Source organism: Melospiza georgiana, chromosome 6, assembly GCF_028018845.1.
Source record: "Melospiza georgiana isolate bMelGeo1 chromosome 6, bMelGeo1.pri, whole genome shotgun sequence".
Classification (NCBI taxonomy): domain Eukaryota; kingdom Metazoa; phylum Chordata; class Aves; order Passeriformes; family Passerellidae; genus Melospiza; species Melospiza georgiana.
Window position 1 is genome coordinate 25,593,334 of NC_080435.1, and position 22,839 is coordinate 25,616,172.

At 36.1% G+C, this 22,839-nt stretch overlaps 1 protein-coding gene across 1 annotated transcript in view; it reads left to right on the forward strand.

The window, feature by feature from the left end:
• Nucleotides 1-13,624, forward strand: part of SLC17A6 (solute carrier family 17 member 6) — a 32,551-nt gene extending 18,927 nt beyond the window's left edge. Inside the window, exons 4-12 of the mRNA XM_058025622.1 lie at nucleotides 1,804-1,918; nucleotides 3,522-3,609; nucleotides 3,710-3,796; nucleotides 4,721-4,863; nucleotides 6,977-7,126; nucleotides 8,452-8,584; nucleotides 9,283-9,393; nucleotides 10,898-11,025; nucleotides 11,470-13,624. Of these exons, the coding sequence (XP_057881605.1) occupies nucleotides 1,804-1,918; nucleotides 3,522-3,609; nucleotides 3,710-3,796; nucleotides 4,721-4,863; nucleotides 6,977-7,126; nucleotides 8,452-8,584; nucleotides 9,283-9,393; nucleotides 10,898-11,025; nucleotides 11,470-11,802 (1,288 nt within the window). The 3' untranslated portion in view covers nucleotides 11,803-13,624. The remainder of the gene's footprint in view (nucleotides 1-1,803; nucleotides 1,919-3,521; nucleotides 3,610-3,709; nucleotides 3,797-4,720; nucleotides 4,864-6,976; nucleotides 7,127-8,451; nucleotides 8,585-9,282; nucleotides 9,394-10,897; nucleotides 11,026-11,469) is intronic.
• The last annotated feature ends 9,215 nt before the right edge of the window (nucleotides 13,625-22,839 follow it).

Below are 22,839 nucleotides of genomic sequence, written 5' to 3' on the forward strand. Positions count from 1 at the left end.
TTGTTTCAGACTGTGATTCTGCATACATGTGAAAAACGCCAATCATTTGTTTATAAAATTTTTAAAGTTTAATAGTAATAAAATGGTTATAAAAATAGTAATACAATTAGAGTAATAATAATTTGGACAATTTGGATTAGGACAATATGAGACAATAGAGAAAAAGAGTTATGGATGTCCAGGTACCTCTTTCTGGGCACAATAAGCCCAAAAAAGGACCCACGTTAACAGAGGATTAACCCTTAACAGCAACAGCCTGTTGCATATTCATACACCTCATACATGAGGCATAAATTCCATTCAAACACAGGATTCTGTCTGGGCAGTGTCAGCTTCTTCCTCCGAATCTTAACAGCGCCTTCAAGGCAGGAAGAAGTTAGTTTCTTCTGATAAGGGAGCAATAAATTCTCTTTCTCTGAAAGATTCAGGTGTCCTGTGGCTGCTGTCTCAGTGTGAATCTTTTCTTTAAAAAAAGTATCCTACATAGCATAGTTTCTATTGTACCATTTTTTATAACTTAAACTAAGTTTAAGTTATAGTTAAGACACTACTTAAGAGAATTAATGCAGCATAACTTTCTAACACAACACATATAATATTCATTTCAATATTTGCTAAAAGCTACTCATAAAATACATGCATTTTTCACAATACAGAATGTGGAATATTGTGCCTTTGAGGAGGATTTTCATCATGCATCTTTAGCCCAAGGTCTGTTTCTCAGTGACTCATGGCACTGTACCAGTTTCTGAAGAACACAAGTGGAGGTCAAAGGTTTCTGTCAAATCAGTTCCACATCAGATACTCTGATGTCATATGTCATCAGATTTATATTTGCATTATGTAGCTTTAGACAAAAAAAAAGACAAAATAATGCTGGGGAAAAGGTTTCCTCCTACAAGAGGTGGATTAATGGAATCAAATAAAAATTCAATCAAATCAGTGGAATTGAAAATTAATCACCACGTCATGCATTTATTTAGACTTTGTTAGGTGCTTTATTTCAAATTAGGGTGCTGTGGAATCAAATTGAGAAATTTTCAGTGAGTAACCTCTGAAAAACAGCAGTCAGAATTATCTGGTTTCTACAGATATGTGTTTCCAGATTGATTATCCCTTTTGTCTAAGAAAATCCCAGCTCTAAAATTCTTCCCCATGCTTTTGGCCTGTATGAAAGTGAATTCTCTTCTGCTTTATAAAGAGTGAATGTATGGTGTCACTTTCTTACAATTAAAGTACACGAGAAACTCTTTTGCTTACCATCTGTTTCAGCACACCCTTTGGAGACAAATTCTAACTTTGTTTCCAGAGGGTGGATTTGATTTGATTGAAATTAGTGTGAAAATTAAAGTGGGTGTTTATAGGTAAATTAATATCTATACCTGTGATTGCATAAGATATATTTCCTTCGGAAATGATGCTAAATAGATGAACACATCCATGTTTGGGCTTACAAAACAGATAATTACACTAGATGGAAACAGACATTTTTCCAGTGCAGTCAGTACATTCCCCATATAAAGAACAGTAAAATATCTATACCTGTGATTGCATAAGACATTTTTCTTTAGGAAATGATGCTAAATAGATGAACATACCCATGTTTGGTCTCACAGACAGATTATTACTCTAGATGGAAGCAGACACTTTTCCAGTGCAATCATATTTCCAGTGCAATCATACATTCATATAAAGAACACATGTAGGGAACACCCACATTGATACATGAGCATATGTATGTAGAACAAATCAGTTGGGAGAGCACTGAAGTCACTTCCTTTCCCCTTTTTGCTGCCTTTGCAGGGTGTTTGGTGCTGCTATACTGCTGACATCTTCCCTGAACATGCTGATCCCATCTGCAGCAAGGGTGCACTATGGATGTGTCATCTTCGTGAGGATCCTGCAGGGCCTTGTGGAGGTATGGAAAACTGTAAAACTAATAAATGTAATAGTGTTTGTTAGCCTTTAACTAGCAGCTGTAGCTCTGCAAGGAAGATAGAAATGGTTGTAAATTTATTACTGATGGTGAGTGTGAAGGATTTCAATGTATGAATTACTGCTGTTTGATTTTCCTTCAGCTATGAAATGTCATGGCAAAATGAGAAGCCAGTGAGATATGCATTTAGCACTGATGTTTCACTGAACTCCTACACTGCATAAGGCTGATACTGGTGTAATTCTCAACAGTTACTTGTTGGTCAGCATCACAGAGTAAATATTTAACAACAACCTAAGGTTATATCTTAAGTCCTGACCATGCTATGTTTTTGTTGGAATGAATAAGAGATTTACCATAATTTAAAAGAGGGGAAAAATAATTGAGCCTTTCCCCTTTTTCCTTTCCCCTTTTTCCTTTCCCCTTTTTCCTTTCCCCCCTTTCCTTTCCTTTCCTTTCCTTTCCTTTCCTTTCCTTTCCTTTCCTTTCCTTTCCTTTCCTTTCCTTTCCTTTCCTTTCCTTTCCTTTCCTTTCCTTTCCTTTCCTTTCCTTTCCTTTCCTTTCCTTTCCTTTCCTTTCCTTTCCTTTCCTTTCCTTTCCTTTCCTTTCCTTTCCTTTCCTTTCCTTTCCTTTCCTTTCCTTTCCTTTCCTTTCCTTTCCTTTCCTTTCCTTTCCTTTCCTTTCCTTTCCTTTCCTTTCCTTTCCTTTCCTTTCCTTTCCTTTCCTTTCCTTTCCCTTTAATATAACCTTTATATAGGTTATTTTATATAACCTATACTAAATATATATAGAAATGATGTATGTGCATATACCATAATTTGCATATACCATAAATAACCACAAATTTGTGTACATTTGTACATCTTAATCAGGAATTACTGTACATTCCATGTAACATCTTCTAAAATTTAAACACTGCAGGTTTAATTTTTCCATTGCTAAGTTAAAGGCTGATTTTGAAGAGAGACCTAAATGGTAGCTGGTTTAAAATCAAGTCAAATAATATCATTCAAATGCTTACTTTATATGCTGAAGTAGGTTCATTAAAGAGAGAGGGAAGAAAACTTCTCTTAAGGGTATATTTCTAAATGTTTATAGATATTGTTTTCTAGTTGTAGAGCAGTGTCACTTTAATCAGTATTTCCTAAATTTTGCTTTAAATGTTAGGTAAAGAAAATAAGGGTTGGATAAATGGGTCCTGCATTAGAAAGACTTCAGAGAATCTGTGTTGTCATTCTTCCCTTGACTCTGGTTCTTGTGCACTAATGCTCTTTAATTATTTGGAATTCTTTCCTGGAAGGGGGAGAGCATGTTTTATATTTGTTTAATTCAGTCTCTTTGATGATTTGGAAAGGAAACATGGTTTATATTTGTTTCTTATGGTCTCTGTAATGATTTGAAGTGACACACAAAACCCAGCTTGAACAGATATTGACGCTTTTCTGTGGCTGTGCTCAGATTTTGCTGTAAAGGTGCAAAAAAGCATTCTCAACCTCTTGTTGATAGCGATTAGAGACAAAAGCTCATGCAAAGACAGCCGAGTGCCTGACCAGCTTTAGCTAACCTGTGGCACCCCATTTCCCAGGGGGTCACCTACCCTGCCTGCCACGGCATTTGGAGCAAGTGGGCCCCCCCATTAGAGAGGAGTAGGTTAGCAACCACCTCCTTTTGTGGTGAGTAACTCTGCCTTTCTGCCCTCCCTCTGTTTGTAATGCATGAGTGTGTTGAAACTGATTTTTTCCTCCCTGGTGACCCACGTGTCTTGTTTCGTAGGTTCCTATGCAGGAGCTGTGATTGCAATGCCTTTGGCTGGGATTCTGGTGCAATACACGGGGTGGTCTTCTGTGTTCTATGTGTATGGTATGCATTTCTGCTCCTCTCACCCCAGGATTGTGGCACCTTCCTCTACCCTTTCTAAAAATGCAACAGCTACTGTTAAGAGGACAAAAAACCCCCAGAGAAGTGGGACTTCTAATCTAAAAATACAGCCTAGAGAAAAGAGCAATGAGAGAACAGAATTTAAAGAGAAGAGTATGTAAGGAAGCAAGACAATAAAATAAGAAAAGCTAGCTCACCTTGAAACCTCCATTGCTTTTAACATAAGCAGTGCAAACTTCTGGGCAGATCTATAGTATCTCTGCTCACATTAACACCTCTCACACTGACAAAACTGCACATTTAGAGTGCCTGCCCTGAATAAGCTGTCCTGATTTTTATCTGAACACCTACATAACTTTATCCACACCAGTTATGTTAACCTACACTGACAGAAAATAATGCCCCAAGGGAATTAAGTCTGTGTTTGTGTGAATTAAGTGGAAGCATTATAGGAATTTAATAAACTACTCAGGAAGTGCACTGCTATGTTGAAAACGTTGCCAGAGTCTTCTATTCTGCAGGTAAAAATTTAGTGCAGTAATCAAACATCAGCATCTTAAAGCTGGATGGACCTTCCTTTACAGCTTGGTGAAATGAAATGGAAGCTCTTTCAGTGCACAAATTGATGTTAAGATCACTGAATATTCACTTACAGTGAAATAATCCTGTAAACAAGGCAAAGGCTACTTCACTGTGCCATAGTCCTGCATGTATTTTGAACAAGTATTATTCACAGGACCAAACTCTCTGTTGTAGAGTTATCTCTACTGAGAGAACTCAGTGAAGAAGCACTGACAAAAATCAAAAATTGCCATTTAAATATGTTGTAATTATTCACAGATTTTTCTTCCTTGTTTGCTGCTTTATTGTGCATTTCTTTTTAAAGTCTTTCTTTCTGTTCCCAAGGGAGCTTTGGTATAGTCTGGTACATGTTTTGGCTTTTGGTTTCATATGAGAGTCCTGCAAAGCATCCTACAATCACAGATGAAGAAAGGAGATACATAGAAGAAAGCATTGGAGAGAGTGCCAACCTCCTAGGTGCAATGGAAGTAAGAACATTACCCACACACTGGTTTCCAATGAGATAGTAAGAAAAATAAACATCCCAGCAACCAAAAAAAGACAACAACAAAAAAAATCAAACACTCACCTTCAGATTGAAAAGTGTATTTTGAACAATTTGAGCAAATGTGTTCCTAGGGGATGGGAAGATCTTAAATCTGCTGGTGGATTTCTGGGTGGATTCTGCTTTTGCACTAAGAGATCACAGTTCTTCTGGCAGATAACTCATGGAATTTATGCCTCTTTGTCTGCTCCAAATTACAAAAAAGAGGTACAGCTACATTTGAGACTGCAACTTTATTTAGACTTTTCTTATATCTTGAGCTGAAAAAGTCAGTTTCCTTCCTATATAGTAATTTCTGGAAGGTTTTCCTCTTCCTAAAAGCAAACTGCAGGAAAAGCACTGCTCAGTGTCTCTTGAGGTCCCCAGAACACCAGAAAATGCCCATCCTTATTATTTTATGTTTTGTCTGCCAGAAAATCTGCAAGTTGCAATAGAGCATGCTTTAGGATCCATAAGAACATTTCCCATTGTTGCAGGGAACAATTCAGAACAATTCCCATTATTTCTCATTTTGCAGGAGACATGTTATCAAGCCTCTCATAATCTTAGTTCTGTAATGGTTTAGTTCTCAAGAACCATGTATGACCTAAAAACCATGTATGAACCCTGAATTTTTCAGCCACTTAACACTCCAATTGTGCTAACTAATAATCATCTTATTTCTGTAACAGAAATAATAATCTTATTTCTGTAACTGCTGAAAAGTTTTAAAGAAACTATTGCCATGGTTGTTCACTGACTCAGGAAAATAAAAAAATAAATATTTAAGCCTCACTTCATCTGCTTAAATTTTTACACCACTCATTCCCAGTAGACCCCATCAAATTTCCTATTCGTTCAGAACACTGGTTCTTGATTGAACTCAGGAATTAACAATTTTTGACTTAGTAAAAACTTGGTTTAGTATTAAAGAAGGAACTGAAAATATTACAGAGTCATTTTTTGATAGCTGAAATTTTTAGATGCTATTGAGGGCCTGTCTCAGTTGCCATTCAACTGCATTCAGGAGGGCTCATGGTTTTGAAAATCTGATATGAAATGAGTTACTTTGAAAGATGTCCATACAGTTCTAATTTGGACTGTACAATTTCCATTTTTTACTGTGGCTTTTTGATTAAACATTTTTTTCAAAGTGATAATCTTGTATCAATTGTTTGGTTGCTTCTAAAATATTTAAGCTGAAATTCTTCCCATACCATCAAGTTTGGGAATTAGATTTTCTGGCTGGCTTCTCATTAATTAAGTCACTTAATCCTTACTTCCCACTTAAGTGTAATTTAATAGATATACAAGGGGTTGCACATATCTATCTATAGGCTGTTGTTTTGGGGTTTTTTTGTTTTTGTTTTTGTTTTTGTTTTTTGTTTTTTTTTTTTTTTTTTAAGAAAAGGCAGTATTCAAATCAATAGTAGGCTGAATTCAGCCTGAATTCTTGCTGAAGTGATTTTCCAGCACTTATCTGGGTATGGATTCTGTGTTTGGACCAACACAGATGGGTGGAAGCCTGGGTTTGTGGACAGGTGCTGGGACTCAGCAGGGTTCTCCATCTGCCTTTCTTTATTTCTTTCTTTCTGCAATTTATTTTAAAAATACAATAATAAAAATAAAAATATATTGACCAAGCAGTTTCAGCTGAGACTTGATTTAAAAAAAGGTAGAATAGTGCAGTTAAGGTTTAAATGCTAAAATACCTGTTTGCAGTAAATCTGAAAGAAATAATGTAGTTAGTGCCAAATATAACTGTTTCCTTCCATGCAGCAATATTGTCCTTTAAAGACATTATTGTTTAAACACACTCTTATTTTGGTCTAATGTTTATGTACATATTTATATGACTGAGATTAAAGCACTTGTACATACATGAGTGTTGTGATACAATTAAGTATCACTGAGTTTCTCCATTTGTGCATTTTGTGGTAACATTTATGTGCTGTGCATAGTTGTGCTTGTTGGACCACAGCTAAAGAAAAGGGTAGGGAAAGATGGAGAGCTGATAATGACCGTCATGGTAACTGGATCCCCTTTCTGTGTTTCAGAAATACAAAACACCATGGAGGAAATTTTTTACATCTATGCCAGTCTATGCAATAATAGTTGCAAACTTCTGTAGAAGCTGGACTTTTTACTTGCTGCTAATTAGTCAGCCTGCTTACTTTGAGGAAGTTTTTGGATTTGAAATAAGCAAGGTATGTAAAAAGAATGTGAAGCTTTTATCTTAATCAAGCGAATATCAGAGCTAGTATTTGTAGTATTTATTAAGAAGTATTGTATTCAGTATTGTAGTATCACTACAATTAAGTATTGTAGGATTCATTAAGAAAAGGAAAGTGTTACACATCTTTATCATGGATTTACATCTTAAATCCTACTCATCCCAGTTCCTGTTTCCTTGACCAATATGAGTAAGTGACAAAGGATGGGGTAGGGAAAGGTGGAGGCAGAGTGAGATTTAGAGGTGATTTAAAGGGGGCTGCAAGTTAAGTGCTCAAACCCAGATTGTGCTTGGTATTAGAAATGTGTCAGCAGACCCACCATGCTCTGTCCCTGATGCCCCAGGGGTTGCAGAATCCCACCAAAGCTTCTAGAAAACATTGAAAAATGGATTTTTCCAGGTGTCTTTTAAAAAGCAGGGCCATCTTGTTCTAGGAAGACAGTATAATTTGTATATATATATATAAAAAATTGTATGGTTATATGTGTATATATATATGTATATACATGCAAATATGTATGCAATGTATATATGTGTGTATATATATATAATTTTAACCTTTCTATATGCAGTTTTAATGTGGTGGGAGCTGCTCCCCCTTTCTCACTCAGGAAGGAGCAAAGACAGAGGCAAAGTGTGAGGTGTAGGGGTGATATGAGGCTCCATGGGGTTCATGTGAAGTTTGCACCAGACCTGGGAGGTAAATATGAATAACAGATACATAATCTATTGGAGAAGTCCATATAATCTATTGGAGCAGCCATCACAAAAGAACTATCTCTTGTTTTGCCATGTATGCTGAGCACTTTGAATACCACCAGTGGATATTCAGTATTTTATCTTTCACTGCATACAAAGCTTTTCAGACACATCTTTTGCCCATGTGCACTTTGCAGCTTGGTCAGAAAGCAAAGACAAATGGCCATTGTGTGATGATGATCCACAGGGAATCTGTCTGGGCATGCGAGCCTTGCTGCAAAGCTGCACTAAACACCGAAAGAAATGCAGCAATTCAGTTTTACACCTTTGTGAATTATGTGAAAATTCTGACACGGGGACTGTAAGTGAGGGGAAAAAGCTTTAGCTGAAATATAAACTATGAAAACAATCTATAAGCAACAAGTGTCATGGCATCAGAAGTTCTTAAAAATTCTCACTGTACTTCATAAAATAAAATGAAAGACTAAGTTTTAACACAGAGTGTGACGTTGAAAAGAAATAATTAATTAGTCGCTGCATGCTTCAGAAAATGAAGAATCAAAATTTTCTTATGGTTTATTCTTTGCTAATTAATTTCAGGTGGGTATCTTATCTGCTGTGCCACATTTAGTGATGACAATTATTGTTCCTATTGGGGGACAAATTGCTGACTTTTTAAGAAGCAGGCAGATTGTTTCAACGACTAATGTGAGGAAGATAATGAACTGTGGAGGTAAGTCTTTCTGTTTTATTTTAAAGTTTCTTGAAGGGATTTGATGCTCATATTGTGTTCTGTATAGAATAAAGAGATAAACTGCACAGCTGTATGCTCTCAGGAGGAAACATTTCTGCATTTTTTATGCAGTGCAGATGTGGTTACTAAATAGAAGAAAACACAGGTGCTGTCATTGGCCATTTCCATAGAGTTATTTGGAATTTGGAAAACTATTTAGACTATTAAAGAAATAGATGAAGTTTTGGAGGGGAATTTGCCAACTCTTAGCCACTTACTCAGCCTTAGCTCCTAATTTAAACACCCTCTGCACTGAGAAGCCCAGACAAGTACCTGAGATTTCAGCCTTGACTTCTGAGGTGCCAAAGCCTCTTTAGCTGTGGCAAGGGCCGGAAAATTCATACTCAGGTTACCCATGAGAGCCGACTGGAATGGCCCAACCACATCACAAGTATTTATTTTCATCTTACAAATGACAGAAAGTGACAATAAATTAGCATATAAAGAGTAAAATAAGTATTATTTGAGAAAGGTAGAACATGAGTTTTTTAAAGATGAAAGAAATACCTGATTTTATCCCACTCTGAGGCAGTGTTTTATTTGTGTTCCTATGAAACATCATGGCATTCTAATCTAAGGCCTGCAGTGTTTGAGAGGGAATGTAACTCCATGTCTGGTTTTATTTAATATTTCACCAGGTTTTGGTATGGAAGCAACTCTCCTTCTCGTGGTGGGATATTCACACAGCAAAGGAGTGGCTATTTCATTCCTAGTGCTTGCTGTAGGCTTTAGTGGATTTGCCATATCTGGTAAGGTTCTATTATTATTAACACTTAAATATTTTATCTTGGGAGACAAAACATCTATCTTTGCTTTTATTCATGGATAGTAATTTAAAAGCCCACTCACTCTGGAATTCTCAAAGGACATAATTTATTTAAATATATATTTATTTAACTCTATATAATATTTAAATATATATAATATTTAAATATCTATTATTTATTTATATTATTTATGGTCATTATAAAGGAATGTACATTTGGTATTACAGATTTTATATTAGGTTATTTCTGTTCAAATAATTCAATCTTTTCCATGTTCATTGCAGTAAATTAGATTCTCTTCTCCGTAAGGTGCTAATGTACATTACAGATTTTTCTTGAAATCAAACATAGAAGACAAATGGACTGGTATTACATTATACCCTAAATTTACACATCTTTGTTTAAATAGAAATTTGGGGTTTTTCCCACTGTATACTGGTTATTTCTTTGTTAATACTGTATTATTTTATTAATTTGGGGCCTGTTAGCATTATATTATTTTGGGGCCTAACTACTAGGATTTGTTTTCTGAATTAAAGTTCAGCTATTGCCCTTTCCTGCTGATTCATCAACCCTTTGCCTTTCCCATTCCCATTCCCAAGTCACCTGGCCTCCCTTGTTTTCCCACTGTGATTTTAGTATCCTCTCCCATGCTGGCTCCTTATGTCCCAAACAGGCTCTCTTTCATTTTGTGCCAAACATCCAAAATCTCCTCTAATCAAATCTGTCCTTAATGTCACACATTCTTCTTTTGGACAATTTGGGAAGTGTGTTGCACCTTCCCCAAGCTGACCACATCACACTGCCTGCCCTTTCCATTGTACCATCTGTATCCAAAGGTTTGGGTTCTGTGTTCACTTATTTAAGTATTTATTTTGGGAACAATTCATTCTGTCTCTTTAGATTATTTAAATAGTTACTGCATATATTTTCAACAGAGCTGTGCTGCTGAAAATGCAAGAGAACAAGTAAATATCTTTCAAAATCAATTAGTAATTCAGTTATAGATACTGGTTTTTTCCTCCAATTTAACACTGAGGAATAGAAAATAACTCCCTTCTGCTGGTCTATGTGACAAAAAGAAAAATGTGGGCAATAGGAAGAGAGCATGTTACACACAGGAAGAAGAAAAGACATGTTATTTACAGCATGAAATGGTCATGGAAAGGACAGTGAAATGCAAATTATTTCCTTGCCTAAATATCTTCTGAGTTCTTTACTCCACACAGACACTGCTGGGAGGTTTTGGGGTTTTCTTCTGTATTTTTGGGAGAAAATTAACCTGGTATCCCTTTAAAATATTTTCTTCAAAGAAAATGAAAACCCAGAGTCTCTCTAGGAGTATTTAAGCATTGTAAGTCTTTTAGAGATAAAGAAATGCAATTAAGCAGCCCAAACATGTTATAGCAAAAATGTCATGTCACTTTTCTCAACTGAAGCACTGCTCTGCTCTTGGTGTGAACACTCACTGACCTTTCTATTGCAGGATTCAATGTCAACCACTTAGACATTGCCCCAAGGTATGCTAGCATTTTAATGGGCATTTCTAATGGAGTCGGGACCCTGTCTGGAATGGTTTGCCCTATAATTGTTGGAGCAATGACAAAGAACAAGGTAAATGGAAATACCATTCTCAAATCTTCCAGTTTGGTACAACTGGTTTCAAGAGAAAGACCTTTCTTTGATACAACTTGCCAGGATATCCTTGCTGGAGTCTGGGACTTGCATCCAGGGATGCAAATTTGAGGCATGCTGCACTGTAAGCCCATTAGGTTGATGCTTTTGTGGGCTGATGAATTTTTCACAGAAAGATGAATATAAATATTTCTGAAATGGATGTGTGAATGTGCTCTCACAGCCTCAATCCCTGATTTAAATCTTGCAGCTCAGAAGAATTAGGTAAATCTATGTGCTACTCTGGCTGGGCAAATTTCCTCTTTACAGACACGTGAAGACTGGCAGTATGTCTTCCTCATTTCTGCTCTTATTTCTTCTTTACATATTTGTGAAGAATGCCAGTATGTCTTCTTCATTTCTGCTTTAATTTCTTCTTTGCAGACTCGTGAAGAATGGCAGTATGTCTTCCTCATTGCTGCTTTGGTGCACTATGGAGGTGTGATCTTCTATGGCATATTTGCTTCGGGAGAGAAACAGCCCTGGGCAGACCCTGAACAGACAAGTGAAGAGAAATGTGGCTTTATTCATGAAGATGAACTTGCTGAGGAGACAGGGGACATTACTCAGAATTATGTAAATTATGGTACCACCAAGTCTTACGGTGCTACGACCCAGGTCAATGGTGGCTGGCCTAATGGCTGGGAGAAAAAAGAGGAATTTGTACAAGAGGAAGTACAAGACTCATACAACTACAAGGAAAGAGATTATTCATAACAAACCTAAATATTTGGTATATTTTGTAGTGTTTGTGATTAAATTCATTGTGATTGTTTGCACACAGAAATAAAATGTGGTATAAACATGTAAACACATATCAAACAGGAAGGTCTTACTGTAAAAAAAATACATCAAAGTGCAATCTGTATGAGTTGTGATGTTATCACTTTCATTAAGTTATATTTGTTCTATAAACATTAGAGTTTTAAGGGTTTACTGGTCAAAACTATAGAGGCAAGTAGATACTTTACAGCATACAAGAGCTAAAACTCATAATTACAGATTAAAGCACAACTAAGCAACCAAGTTGGCACATCTAATGCTCTTTTTAGAAAGCCAAAATTACTTGATCATTAAAAATGCACTTATATATTTGTTACACTGTATTGAGGCTGTGTTAAAGACACACATTTACTCAGTGCAATGTGGGAGTTGTGTGTTTAGCCCAGGACAAGAGCTTTCTTGAGGAAGAAAGGCTGAGTCCCAGGCGTTGATGAGGATTGATCCAGTTCCCTTGCTGGTAATTGTATCAAGCCTAAAGAACAAATAGGGCATATTGTATGTTTCTGGTGATTACATGCTGCAGGCTAATCTGTGATAAATAAAGGAATTATTTAGGAGTTTTATACTGAATGTTTTGGGCACAAATCTTTATTTCTATCCTTTACAGAATGTCATGAAAATATAGACGTTGTCGTGTTCTTCCCTGCATTTATCAACTAATATAAAAACAGTATAAAGTATTGAGTCTGACTTTTCAGGCAGCCTGGTAAATCCCTTTATCAAAATACAAGCTTTATTATTCTATTCTTTGCAGTATATTCTGAATTTGCACTGGTGTCTTTAAAAAGAGAAAAAATACCCCAATATAACATAGAAAAGAATATAGTATTTTACAAAATTCCAAAGAGAAGTTTACTATGAGCAAATAGCCCTATAAAAAAGATGCATTTGTTTTACAGGATATTTTGAAACCAATAGAAGAAACAGAGAATAATTTAACCCTTATTCTTCCCTTAATAGCTTTCATATTTTTACACATTGTGCCACAGTTGTATACATAGATATGTTTATTGAAGATACTGTAATTATAGAAAATGTCATTATTTTAGAAATCCCTGAAATAAAAGATGTATTTGTCTTTCAATCAAACCTAATAATAATAATAATGGACACTGAATATGAGTAACATAAGGTCTCACACTAAACCAAAGTGGTAAATAACTAGTGTTGGGTTGAAAGAAGCCAACAAGCATCAGGCTTGTCCTTTGAGCATAACTCAACAGTGACTGCAACATTAGTGTACCAAGCAATAAGTGCAATGCATTATGAAGTGCATAACCTTCTAGATGATATATTAACCTACATTTAGCTTGTTGTATATACTTGGGGTTGTTGGGATTGAACCAAACTGAACCAACTGGAGTTAGCAACGCCAGACCACTTCTTAATACTCTAAAATGACAACAATGATCCATTTCTTAATTCAATCCAATGAATATTATTGTATGTAATAATCCATTCTGGATTCCTGGTCTGTTCATTGTATTGTGCTAGTGATTGGAAACCCTGCTACCGCAATATACAACTTGAGGATTGTTTTTTCTCCTTTTTTTAAAATGCAAATCATACCTTGACCTTAAGAAAAGAAGTATTTTGCTTTGTGCCTCAAAGTGATGTAAAACGTGACCATAGCTTTTGCTGTGTTTAATGAAAAAGATGTGGACTGTGTCACTTTTGTTGCTGCAAAAAGTGTTAATAAAATGCTCTATTTATCCTTTTATATAAAAAGGACCACTAGAGTTTCTTGTAATTTTTAGATGTGTTTTAATGTAGATGACTACATTTATAGTGACTGCAGAGCAAATTCTGCTACTGACATGGAGAGAATTTCTCAGCTGGGAGCTCTGCTCCACACTGAAACTTTCACATTTTCTGTTCTTGCTCCAGCCCTGTGGTGGGAGAGGGACCTGTCCCCAGATGTTTGTGCTCCCAGGAGGATGGCTGGCATAGGTGTGCAAGGAGGATCAGAGTGAGAGATGCAGTGAACCCAGGAAAGACAGATTAATGTGTGTTAGCAAATAAGATGGCACAGATGAAAGAAAATTAAAAGGTATGCATTGCTGTTTGCGAAATTTTTCCTTTTCTCGATTATCCAACAAGGCTCCTTAACTGAAACATACTACTTCCCATCCATTTTTAGATAAACCCCACAGCAATCAGTAACATTAAGAAACACTATATTACATATTAAGTATTTTTCTAATAAAATTTTTGCTTTTCAATAATTTTCTTTCACCAAGTAGAATAATGCAGAAACATCAAACTGAGCAAAAGGCTTCAGAACACTGACCACAGCAGCAACAGGCCCAGTGCTTCTCACCTGAAAGATTCAAAAGTAGGACAAGTAGGGGCTTCAAAATTACTGCTGTATTTACAGCTCAGAAAATACAAACTAAATAAAAATCAATTCTTCTTAATTTTCAGAATCTTACAGGTTCTCCATCCTGGAATTATTTAAATCATTTCCTTTTGTTAAATATAGGTAGGGTTTTTTTTCTTAGCTTGAGACCTTTGAATTATGTAGAACAAAGGAGAGACTTTAATCCAGGCATTAGACATTGCACTGTTCAGCCAGCTACACCTCAGTAAGGACCTGACAATTGCCTATGAGTGCTACATTGCTCAAGGAATCTCCACTTTCTTATTTTAGCTCTCTGCTTCTAAAGTCTCCTTCACTTCCTCTTTCAATGGCAGAGCAGAAGAACCCATTCTTTTGGGAGGAAGAAGGAGCATGATAGGTCCTAAGGTTTTTACTTCTTTAGACTGCTACTCATGTGAAAATGCAGGAAGCAATTATCAGGAACATGACAGAGAAGGAAGAAGGGGGAAACGGAGAAAATAATTGGCATCTTCAAAGACAAGCATCAGCAGCTCTGTCTGCTTTGGGAAAAAGGAGAGTTGAGGGGACATGACCCCTCATCTAAACCCCCATATTTCTTCTTGGTAAATAGGTTTATGTTTTTCTCTTGCCACTTCACTTCTATAAAGTAGCATTGCTAAAATGTACCTCTTCTGGGCTGTGCCCTTTCTTCTCACAGGTTTCTCTTCTGCAGAGGTTCAGAGGCTTGCTCTGCAGGCCTGTTGCACATGTGTGGTGTTGTGCTCCCCTTTTGGAAATCTCAGAAGCTCAAATCCGCCTGTTTGTCAATCAGACCATGGTCACAGTCACCTCATGGTTTGGTCTGGTCACCAATTTCTGTTCTGCTCCCCATCTGCTACTCGCTGCTCACTTAATACGTTAAAAAAAAAAAAATTGAATTGTTCCTCACATTTTTATTTATTGCTTGGTTATCTTTTCAAGGAGGCAAGTAAAAGGAAGGGGTGGAATTCAGGCTCCATTTAAATTGTTAGGAAACTTTGCGTTTAGATGGGCTGGAATAACACCTCAGATGTTCCTCTTCATGTCCTCAAATGATTCCATACAGACAGCATCAGCCAAATTGACAAGTCTTAAAATATTTGAATGTCCCTCAGTGGTATCCCTTCTGTTAACACATCCTCTTTGTTGCAGAGATAAAGCTATCATAAAATGTTCTTTACTTTCAAAAGTGATCATGAAATTCAATTGATCAAATTTTAAAAAAAACTTGCCTAAGGGGAAAAAGAAAAGCCTCAAGGTAAAGGTTGGATAAAAGTTACAAAAGAATATCTGCAAATACGAATTAAATTCTCTTTCAGCATGAAGCTAGGAATAGGAATGAGGGTGAAAGTCAGAATAAATGTCACAGTTCAAAGCTGTACAGTAAGAAAGATAACATCACAGTCTCAGTTGCTGCCTCTGAGAGATGAAATGCTTTGTTCCTTTCATGATAAGCTGTGAAGCGGTTTAAAGGCTGGTATAAGTCTAGATTAACTACTCAACAGCAGCTGCTTTTGTACCTATTTGAAATTTGTGTCTTTTGCATTCATAATTTTCATTGTGCTGGGAGATTTAAGAGTAAAGGACCTAGAAATGCAATCAGATATTTTAATTAGTTATCTATGGATGTCCTCTCTATCCAGCTAGTGTGTCTTATGTTGCTATTTTAGCTTTGCTTGATGTCTCCTCACTCAGCTGTAACCCCAAGCACAGCAAAAATGAAAAGTATTTTCTGTCTGCTTATGAGCCACTACAGATCCTGTGTGCTTAATAATACTGAGTCAAGGGCTTAGACAAAATCTGCCATGTTCAGGAATTCATGTTCAAAACTATTGTTGGCAAATGTCTCCTTGGTAAAATTTTAATATTAGAAACATATAATCCTTGCAATTTTTGGTTCAGGTGAAAGAGTTTCTTTCAAACACCACAGGTGAGAGGTTAGAAAACAATAAAAAATTACATTTTTAGCAACAGTTTAACCTGTGGCAGGCTCTAATCTATAAGAAAGTAGGTAAAGAATAAGTTTGAAACAGACTCAAAGTCAGACATAAAATACATGGATAATCTAGAAATGACAGGAAATAAAGCATTGTAAGAAACTTGAGGAAAAGCTTACAGAAGAGCTGACAAAATTCCTCACGTTTTCACAGAGAATCATAGAATGGTTTGAAATGAAGGTACCGTGAGGAGAAAAAACCATGAGTACAAAGTCCTAAATATGTGGTCACCCTGTCCTGAGGCCAAGGCGGGGTCAGAAGTTGTCACATTCTGTGGCACCCAGCCCTGTGTGTGACACATTCTGTGCCAGGGCCACAGGGACACCCACACACCTTAGCTGCCCTCAGCATCTTCCCTTGCACCCTCTTCAGAAGTGATGATTGGAAGCAGAACATGAATGATGAGAAAGCATATAAAAGATAAAGTATTGCATTGTTAATATTGGAATGTTGCCATTTAATTAGAGTTTGTATTGTATAATCCATTGAGTGTGCCAACACTGGCTAGGTGCCACCAATGGGCCTGCACTAAAAGAGTTTGTGAGGAGAACATAATTATTTTCTTCAAGGTAACAATCAACAAAACTCTTTCAATTTTTAATCTATAAAATTCCAATTTTTTTTTTTTTTTGTAAATGTTGCTTTGTGGACTTAACATTGATTCAAGTGAAGGCAAGGTCAACTTTCCTCTCAGTTGTGTTTTTCTGTGGAATTATATCTGATCATAGAGTCAATAAAGCACAAAGAGCTTACCCTGCATAGAGGAACCACCAGATGAACTGTGATGCATGTGATGTGCAATATATAATGTGTATGTGTATATATGCATATACATATATACATATGTACATATATACATATATACATATGTACATATGTACATATGTACATATGTACATATATACATATATACATATATATATATGTATGTATGCATGTATGTATATATATGTATGTATGTATTTATATATATATATGTATATATTGTGTGTGTATATATATGATGAATGCGTGTATAAAAGATGTTGCTTGGCACATACATGCATGTATCACTTTTGAAGGTCCATAAATGTTGGAGTCAGAAAGTGAACTTCCCTTCTTCTTACCTTGGAGTTCCAGCGTCTGTGTCATTTTATTTTGTGTCCTACTGTGATATAATTATAAAATATAATAATAAAAATAAATAAAATATAATAATATTTTTAAAAATATAATAATAATCTCAGAAAATCTCTAATTTTTTGGCTCATTTTAAATAACCTGAAAATGAAATAAATTTAAAAATTATGTACATAAAATATCTTTTCCAATATGTGTTTGAGCAAACATACGTTTGATTTTTTTTCCATATATCTCAATCATACTTACCCCATTAAAGACACTTCTCTGTCATTTTTGTATCATGAAGACATTCAGTTTTGAAAAAGACAGAAGTGAAAAACTAAGAAATCAGAATTTAATTTTTAGGCAAATTATTTTAAAGGACATTTTTGTGTGTCTATGTATTTAATTTGAGTAAAGAGAAAAGGTAATTTTCTAAAAAGAACTTCCTAGTTCATTTATTTTCTTGCCTTAGAATTTTTATTAGCCTAGAAACTTGCTCTTACACTGCCAGCTTTACACAACAGTAATTTACTATTTATATTACTAAATGTAAATACCCCATGTTTTATTTAGAATAGAATCCTTTGGGCCATCAGTGGCTTATTTGGTCTTGTGCATTAATTTGATTTGAGAGGACACAAAAACTACTTAACAGAAAGCATACAAGCTGAAATAATTAGAGTTGCGTTGAAACAGCAGCGTTTCTAATGTTAAATAAAATATATGTATTTATTTTATTTAATGTATTTATCATAATGTTAAATAAAAATATTTAACAATAACTATTTAACATTTAACTATTGGCACTCATTTAAGATCAGTTCTGATACTGATATTTCATTGCACAGACTATGACACTTTGGAGAATCAAGTGCTGCTCCTCTACCAAAATATCCAGTTCTGCTCCTGTGGAGGCAATGTGTTTTGGTGTCACTACACTGAAGATAACTCAGGTTCCTCAGAATTGTCCCTGTTTCACTTGGCAAGCTCTGAAATTCTGCTCTGGAGCCGTCACCACCAGCAAGGAGAGTCTCCACAGTGTTTCTGCTCACTAGAATTCACTCTGTGTTCCCTTTTAACAGAGCAGAAATAGAGAGAAGGCCCTTACGATGCATTTTCCTCAAATTCAAAGCTCCTGGAACATGTTAATTGTCTGTTAGAACGGAAGATTTATTTTCACAGTGAAGTGGGTCAGCTTGAGAGCATCCCTGGGCTGTGGCTGTGGCCGCAGTGAATCCAGAGCCCCAGATATCAATCAGTCTCTCATATTCCAAGGAATGCTCAAATCCTTGTCATTGATCTTCTGCAATCTCCTGTCTCTACTCCTTGCTTAGCATGAGTTGGTGAGAGCATCTGAAGCAAAGAAAACAGAAATTTGTGTGACACAGAGCAAAAGAGGGGAAGGTATGGCGCTTGCTCACCTGGGATGTGTCCATCTCCATTTGCCATGGGGCCCAAATGACAGATGTTCCAGATGTGTTGGTTCCAGCAGCACTTAGGTAATATGCCTTAATGCTCACCTAAATTTCTGTCAGTAGTAAAAAAGGTAAGTCAAGAAAGACAATCCCATAAATAATTAAACAGCTCAGAGAAATATCAGAAAAAAGCCTCATGATTTGACTACAAGTGATCTGAAGCCCCTGCTTGGAAATGCTTACTTTATTATTTTGTTATTGATTGATTCAATCTTGAAAATATATCGCTTTTGATTATGCTATAAAAATAAAACAGTGAGTCCTAAACAAGTTTTTAACAGCAGGATGTTGGTAGCATGGCTTAACCATTCCCTGTGGAATTGCTTCTTTCATTTCAAACAGCTTTGTCTTTCCTGCCTTTACAATGAAATCACATACCATGGGATTCTTCCTGGAATAATCTCACAAAAATCTCACAAAGAAATGCAGAAAAAGGAAGGTGAGAGAAAAGAACACGACAGAAAAGAATACTCCAGATGATTCAGGGGAGAGATTTAAAGGTCAATATTAAAACAAGCTGCAAAACCAAACATCAGAGAAGACAATAAAATCAATTAGCAAAAGTCTATTGCTGGTTTTGAAAGTTAACTATTTTAATAACAGGGTATAAACCTGTCACATATTCAAACACTTTTGGGCAACTTCAGTCACTTCCAGAATAAAAGTTCCATGTACTTTTTATTAGGAATTAAAATGTCTTTAAAAACCTTTTTTGATGAGCATACATTGCAGTTTGCATGAACAAGAAATGTTTACAGAATAGGTTGAAGCCTGGTGTGACATTGTGGCTTTGCCTCTGTTGCCTGAACAGAGAGTGCAGCAGCCACCTGGTAACACCTAAAATTAAATTATGTGTATCTCCTGAGGAAAAATACTGCTGTCCATCACTTCATTTGGTGTGTGTGGCCATTAATTTGTGATTAATAACAAAGTACAGAAAGAAATAGAGATGAATTATTGATCTGCTTTTGGGCACTAATAAGAACAAATTTACAGTTAATCTCTAAAGTGTGTTTTATCTTGTTGCAGTAAGAAAAACAAATTTAATTAATCCTCTGTTTTTCTTGTGATCAATAGAATGTATGACAAAAAATCAGCACCATATTCCTAATAAGGCATTTATGAATGGACACTTTGGTTTGCAGATGCCATTCTCCTCAGTCGTTATCTGTAGAAAGAAGAGAGATTGTCAGTAACAACTTTGACAGCACGGTTTGGGGTAAATTTTGCAATATATTATTAAATTTGCAGAAGATAAAATGCTTTACTAAGAAAATACAGGCACACTTTAAGATTTGAGCTCATGTTTTGAATTAACCTGTAACAAGCCACATTACCAAGTAAGCAATCCTAAACTTTCAGGACCATCCCCTTTTGCCAGTCCTACCTTCACAGCCCCTGGAGGTGTTTAAGAAAAGACTGGATGTGACACTTAGTTCCATGTGGAAATATGGAAATGGAATGACATGGAATGACATGAAATTCTATTTCCATATTGGAAATGACATGCCATTGCACTCCATGGAATTCCCAGTGGAATGACATGGTGGTGTTTGGTAATAGGCTCAATCTGATAATCTCAGAAGTCTTTTCCAACCCAATTGATTCTAAAAGCAACATATTTCAGGTAATCCTCCACTCTGATATGGCATGAAAAATGTGGCTTAATTTATGTATTTAATGGAAGAAATGAAAATGCCTACATGAAATAGCAGTTCTGATTTTTAATTTTTAAAACTCACCTTATGTGTTTTGCATTAGCATTTGCAATCCCCTCACTACTTGTTTTTGAATTTATTATAACCTAAAGAACAGAAAACCTCTCGTTTTTCCCTTGAGGCTTTAAAGGAGGGTAAAGTCCACAGAGAGAAGAATAAACCCACATCCAATTCCTCCTGTCTTCTGCTGCCCCCAGATGATGCTCAGACCTCAAACTGAACATGTGCATCAAAGAGTCACTGGAAATTCTGGTTGATACTCTCTATGTTTATATATATGTGTGTGTGTGTGTGAAGATTGAAGACTGAAAAGGCAAGTGCTAGCAGTCAGGAAACATCAGAATTCAAATTTGCACGCACAACCTTGACTGGCTTCTTTTCCACATACATGATGAAAAAATGCACAATGAATTAATACAGTTTTTCATGACATCTCCACGTCACTCAGTACAAAAAGCAATAGCATAAACTAATGAATATGTTTTCTTCTCCTTGCTCAGCGTCATCAGCCCATTTAAATCCTAATTTGAAGACAGAATGATTATTTTCCTTGCCCACAGTTCAGTAGTACTCATCACTAGAGTGTCCTAGTGCTTCAGACATTGATCTGCATTTCCTCAGCACCCATGCACCACGAGTGCCTGGAGTGCATATTTAATAGAAAAAAAGTTCAAAACACATAAATTATAATTAGTTTACAGGGAACTAATTTGAGAACTTTAATTGTGATGTTTAAGAGCAATTTGTGATAAATTAAACTTATGTTTACAACACAGCCCCCATATCAGCTGCAGTTACAAATGCTCTATTGCCATCAATCAAATGCACCCTGTGACCAGAATCAGGCTGCATCTTCTCTATCATACCAGAAATAAGAAATACAGTTATTTAATATCTATAAGGAGTTTTCCTTCTGTTCTTTTAATGGCTTGTTAATTTTCAGTCTGGAAATTCTGGAATAAGAGCAAAAGGAAATCACTGCATTGGGGTGGCATTCAAGCACCTCAAGTAAAACATCATCCCCTTTTCCTACTAACTTGCTAACAATCCTCTGCCTCAGCCAAAACACATTTGTCAATTAATGCAACAAGCTGGTTTTTCTTCATCTTTATGAACTGTTCTCTGTGTAATCAATTAGCCAATGATCTTTGTGTGAGAGCAGCAGTGCCCAGTTCCCAACCTGTGCTCCTTGACTCACTGCCCAACAGCCAAACCTGCAAAGTGCAATCACCAGCCCAGATCTATTATCTCAGCTTCATTTGATTCCTTAATCCAGAGTACCATTTGAACAGCAAAATGTTTGCCTCTAATCTGTCCCTATGCCAGTCCTTCCTGTGGCTGGTAAGAGCAGCCATAGTGCTCTCCATCACCCATGGGATCTTTTCCATGGGGAGTCTTCAGGAGCTGCAACTCTGCACACAGATAAATATCTGTGCCTTCCAGTACAACGAAGTGGAGCATCTTTTTTCAGAATTTCAGTAGACAAATGTAATGATTGTACATGCAACTCTGGAGCCAAAATATTTCATTACTTTCAAAAATTTCAAGTATTGCATGTTGGTTTAACTCTCTAAATGAGAAATTATCCATTTCTGAAAGGTTTGCTTTCTATTCTGTGAAAGAATATTTTCGTTTTTTCATGTGTGTTGCAGAAACAGGCAAAAAGGGATGGGGATATGTTTATAGAAACAAAGCAGCAGGGCTGCAAAGAGATAGTCATGCGACTTTGGTAGAACAGCTCTATTCTATTCAGGTGAGTCAGGCCAGCTTAATAAGTGCAAGTGCTCCATACATCTGTAATTTAAATTTTGGATGATTTCAGTTTTGCACATTTTTTAATGAGTTAACACATAATGAATAAAAAGTCAGGCAAAACCCCAAGCAACAAATCAGTTTGAAAATGTATATCGTGAAACTGCTGAACTACCTTATAAAGAACTTCTGTCTTCAAATATTTGGGTCCTTTTTCCTAGCTATTTACTTAAGAATCAAAGCCTCTATATGCATTATATCAAAGTTAGAAGAAAAACCCCTTAAACAAACAGTGAATCATGAGCAGTTTAGACTGAAAAAGGCAACTCCACAAGGAGCCACTAGAGTATAAGAAATTTCACTTATTTGTAAATTCATGAGAGATACAGTTAGTCAAATCCAGGCCATGAATTATGAATGGTTCTGAGCAAAGGGGGAAAGTTGTACATACTGCACACCTGACAAAGAGCAGTTTGACATCCAAATGATGAGAAAAATACTGCATATAAAATAAATAGTAACTGAGAATATAAAACCATTTTTTTATCTCACAGCAACCAATCTAG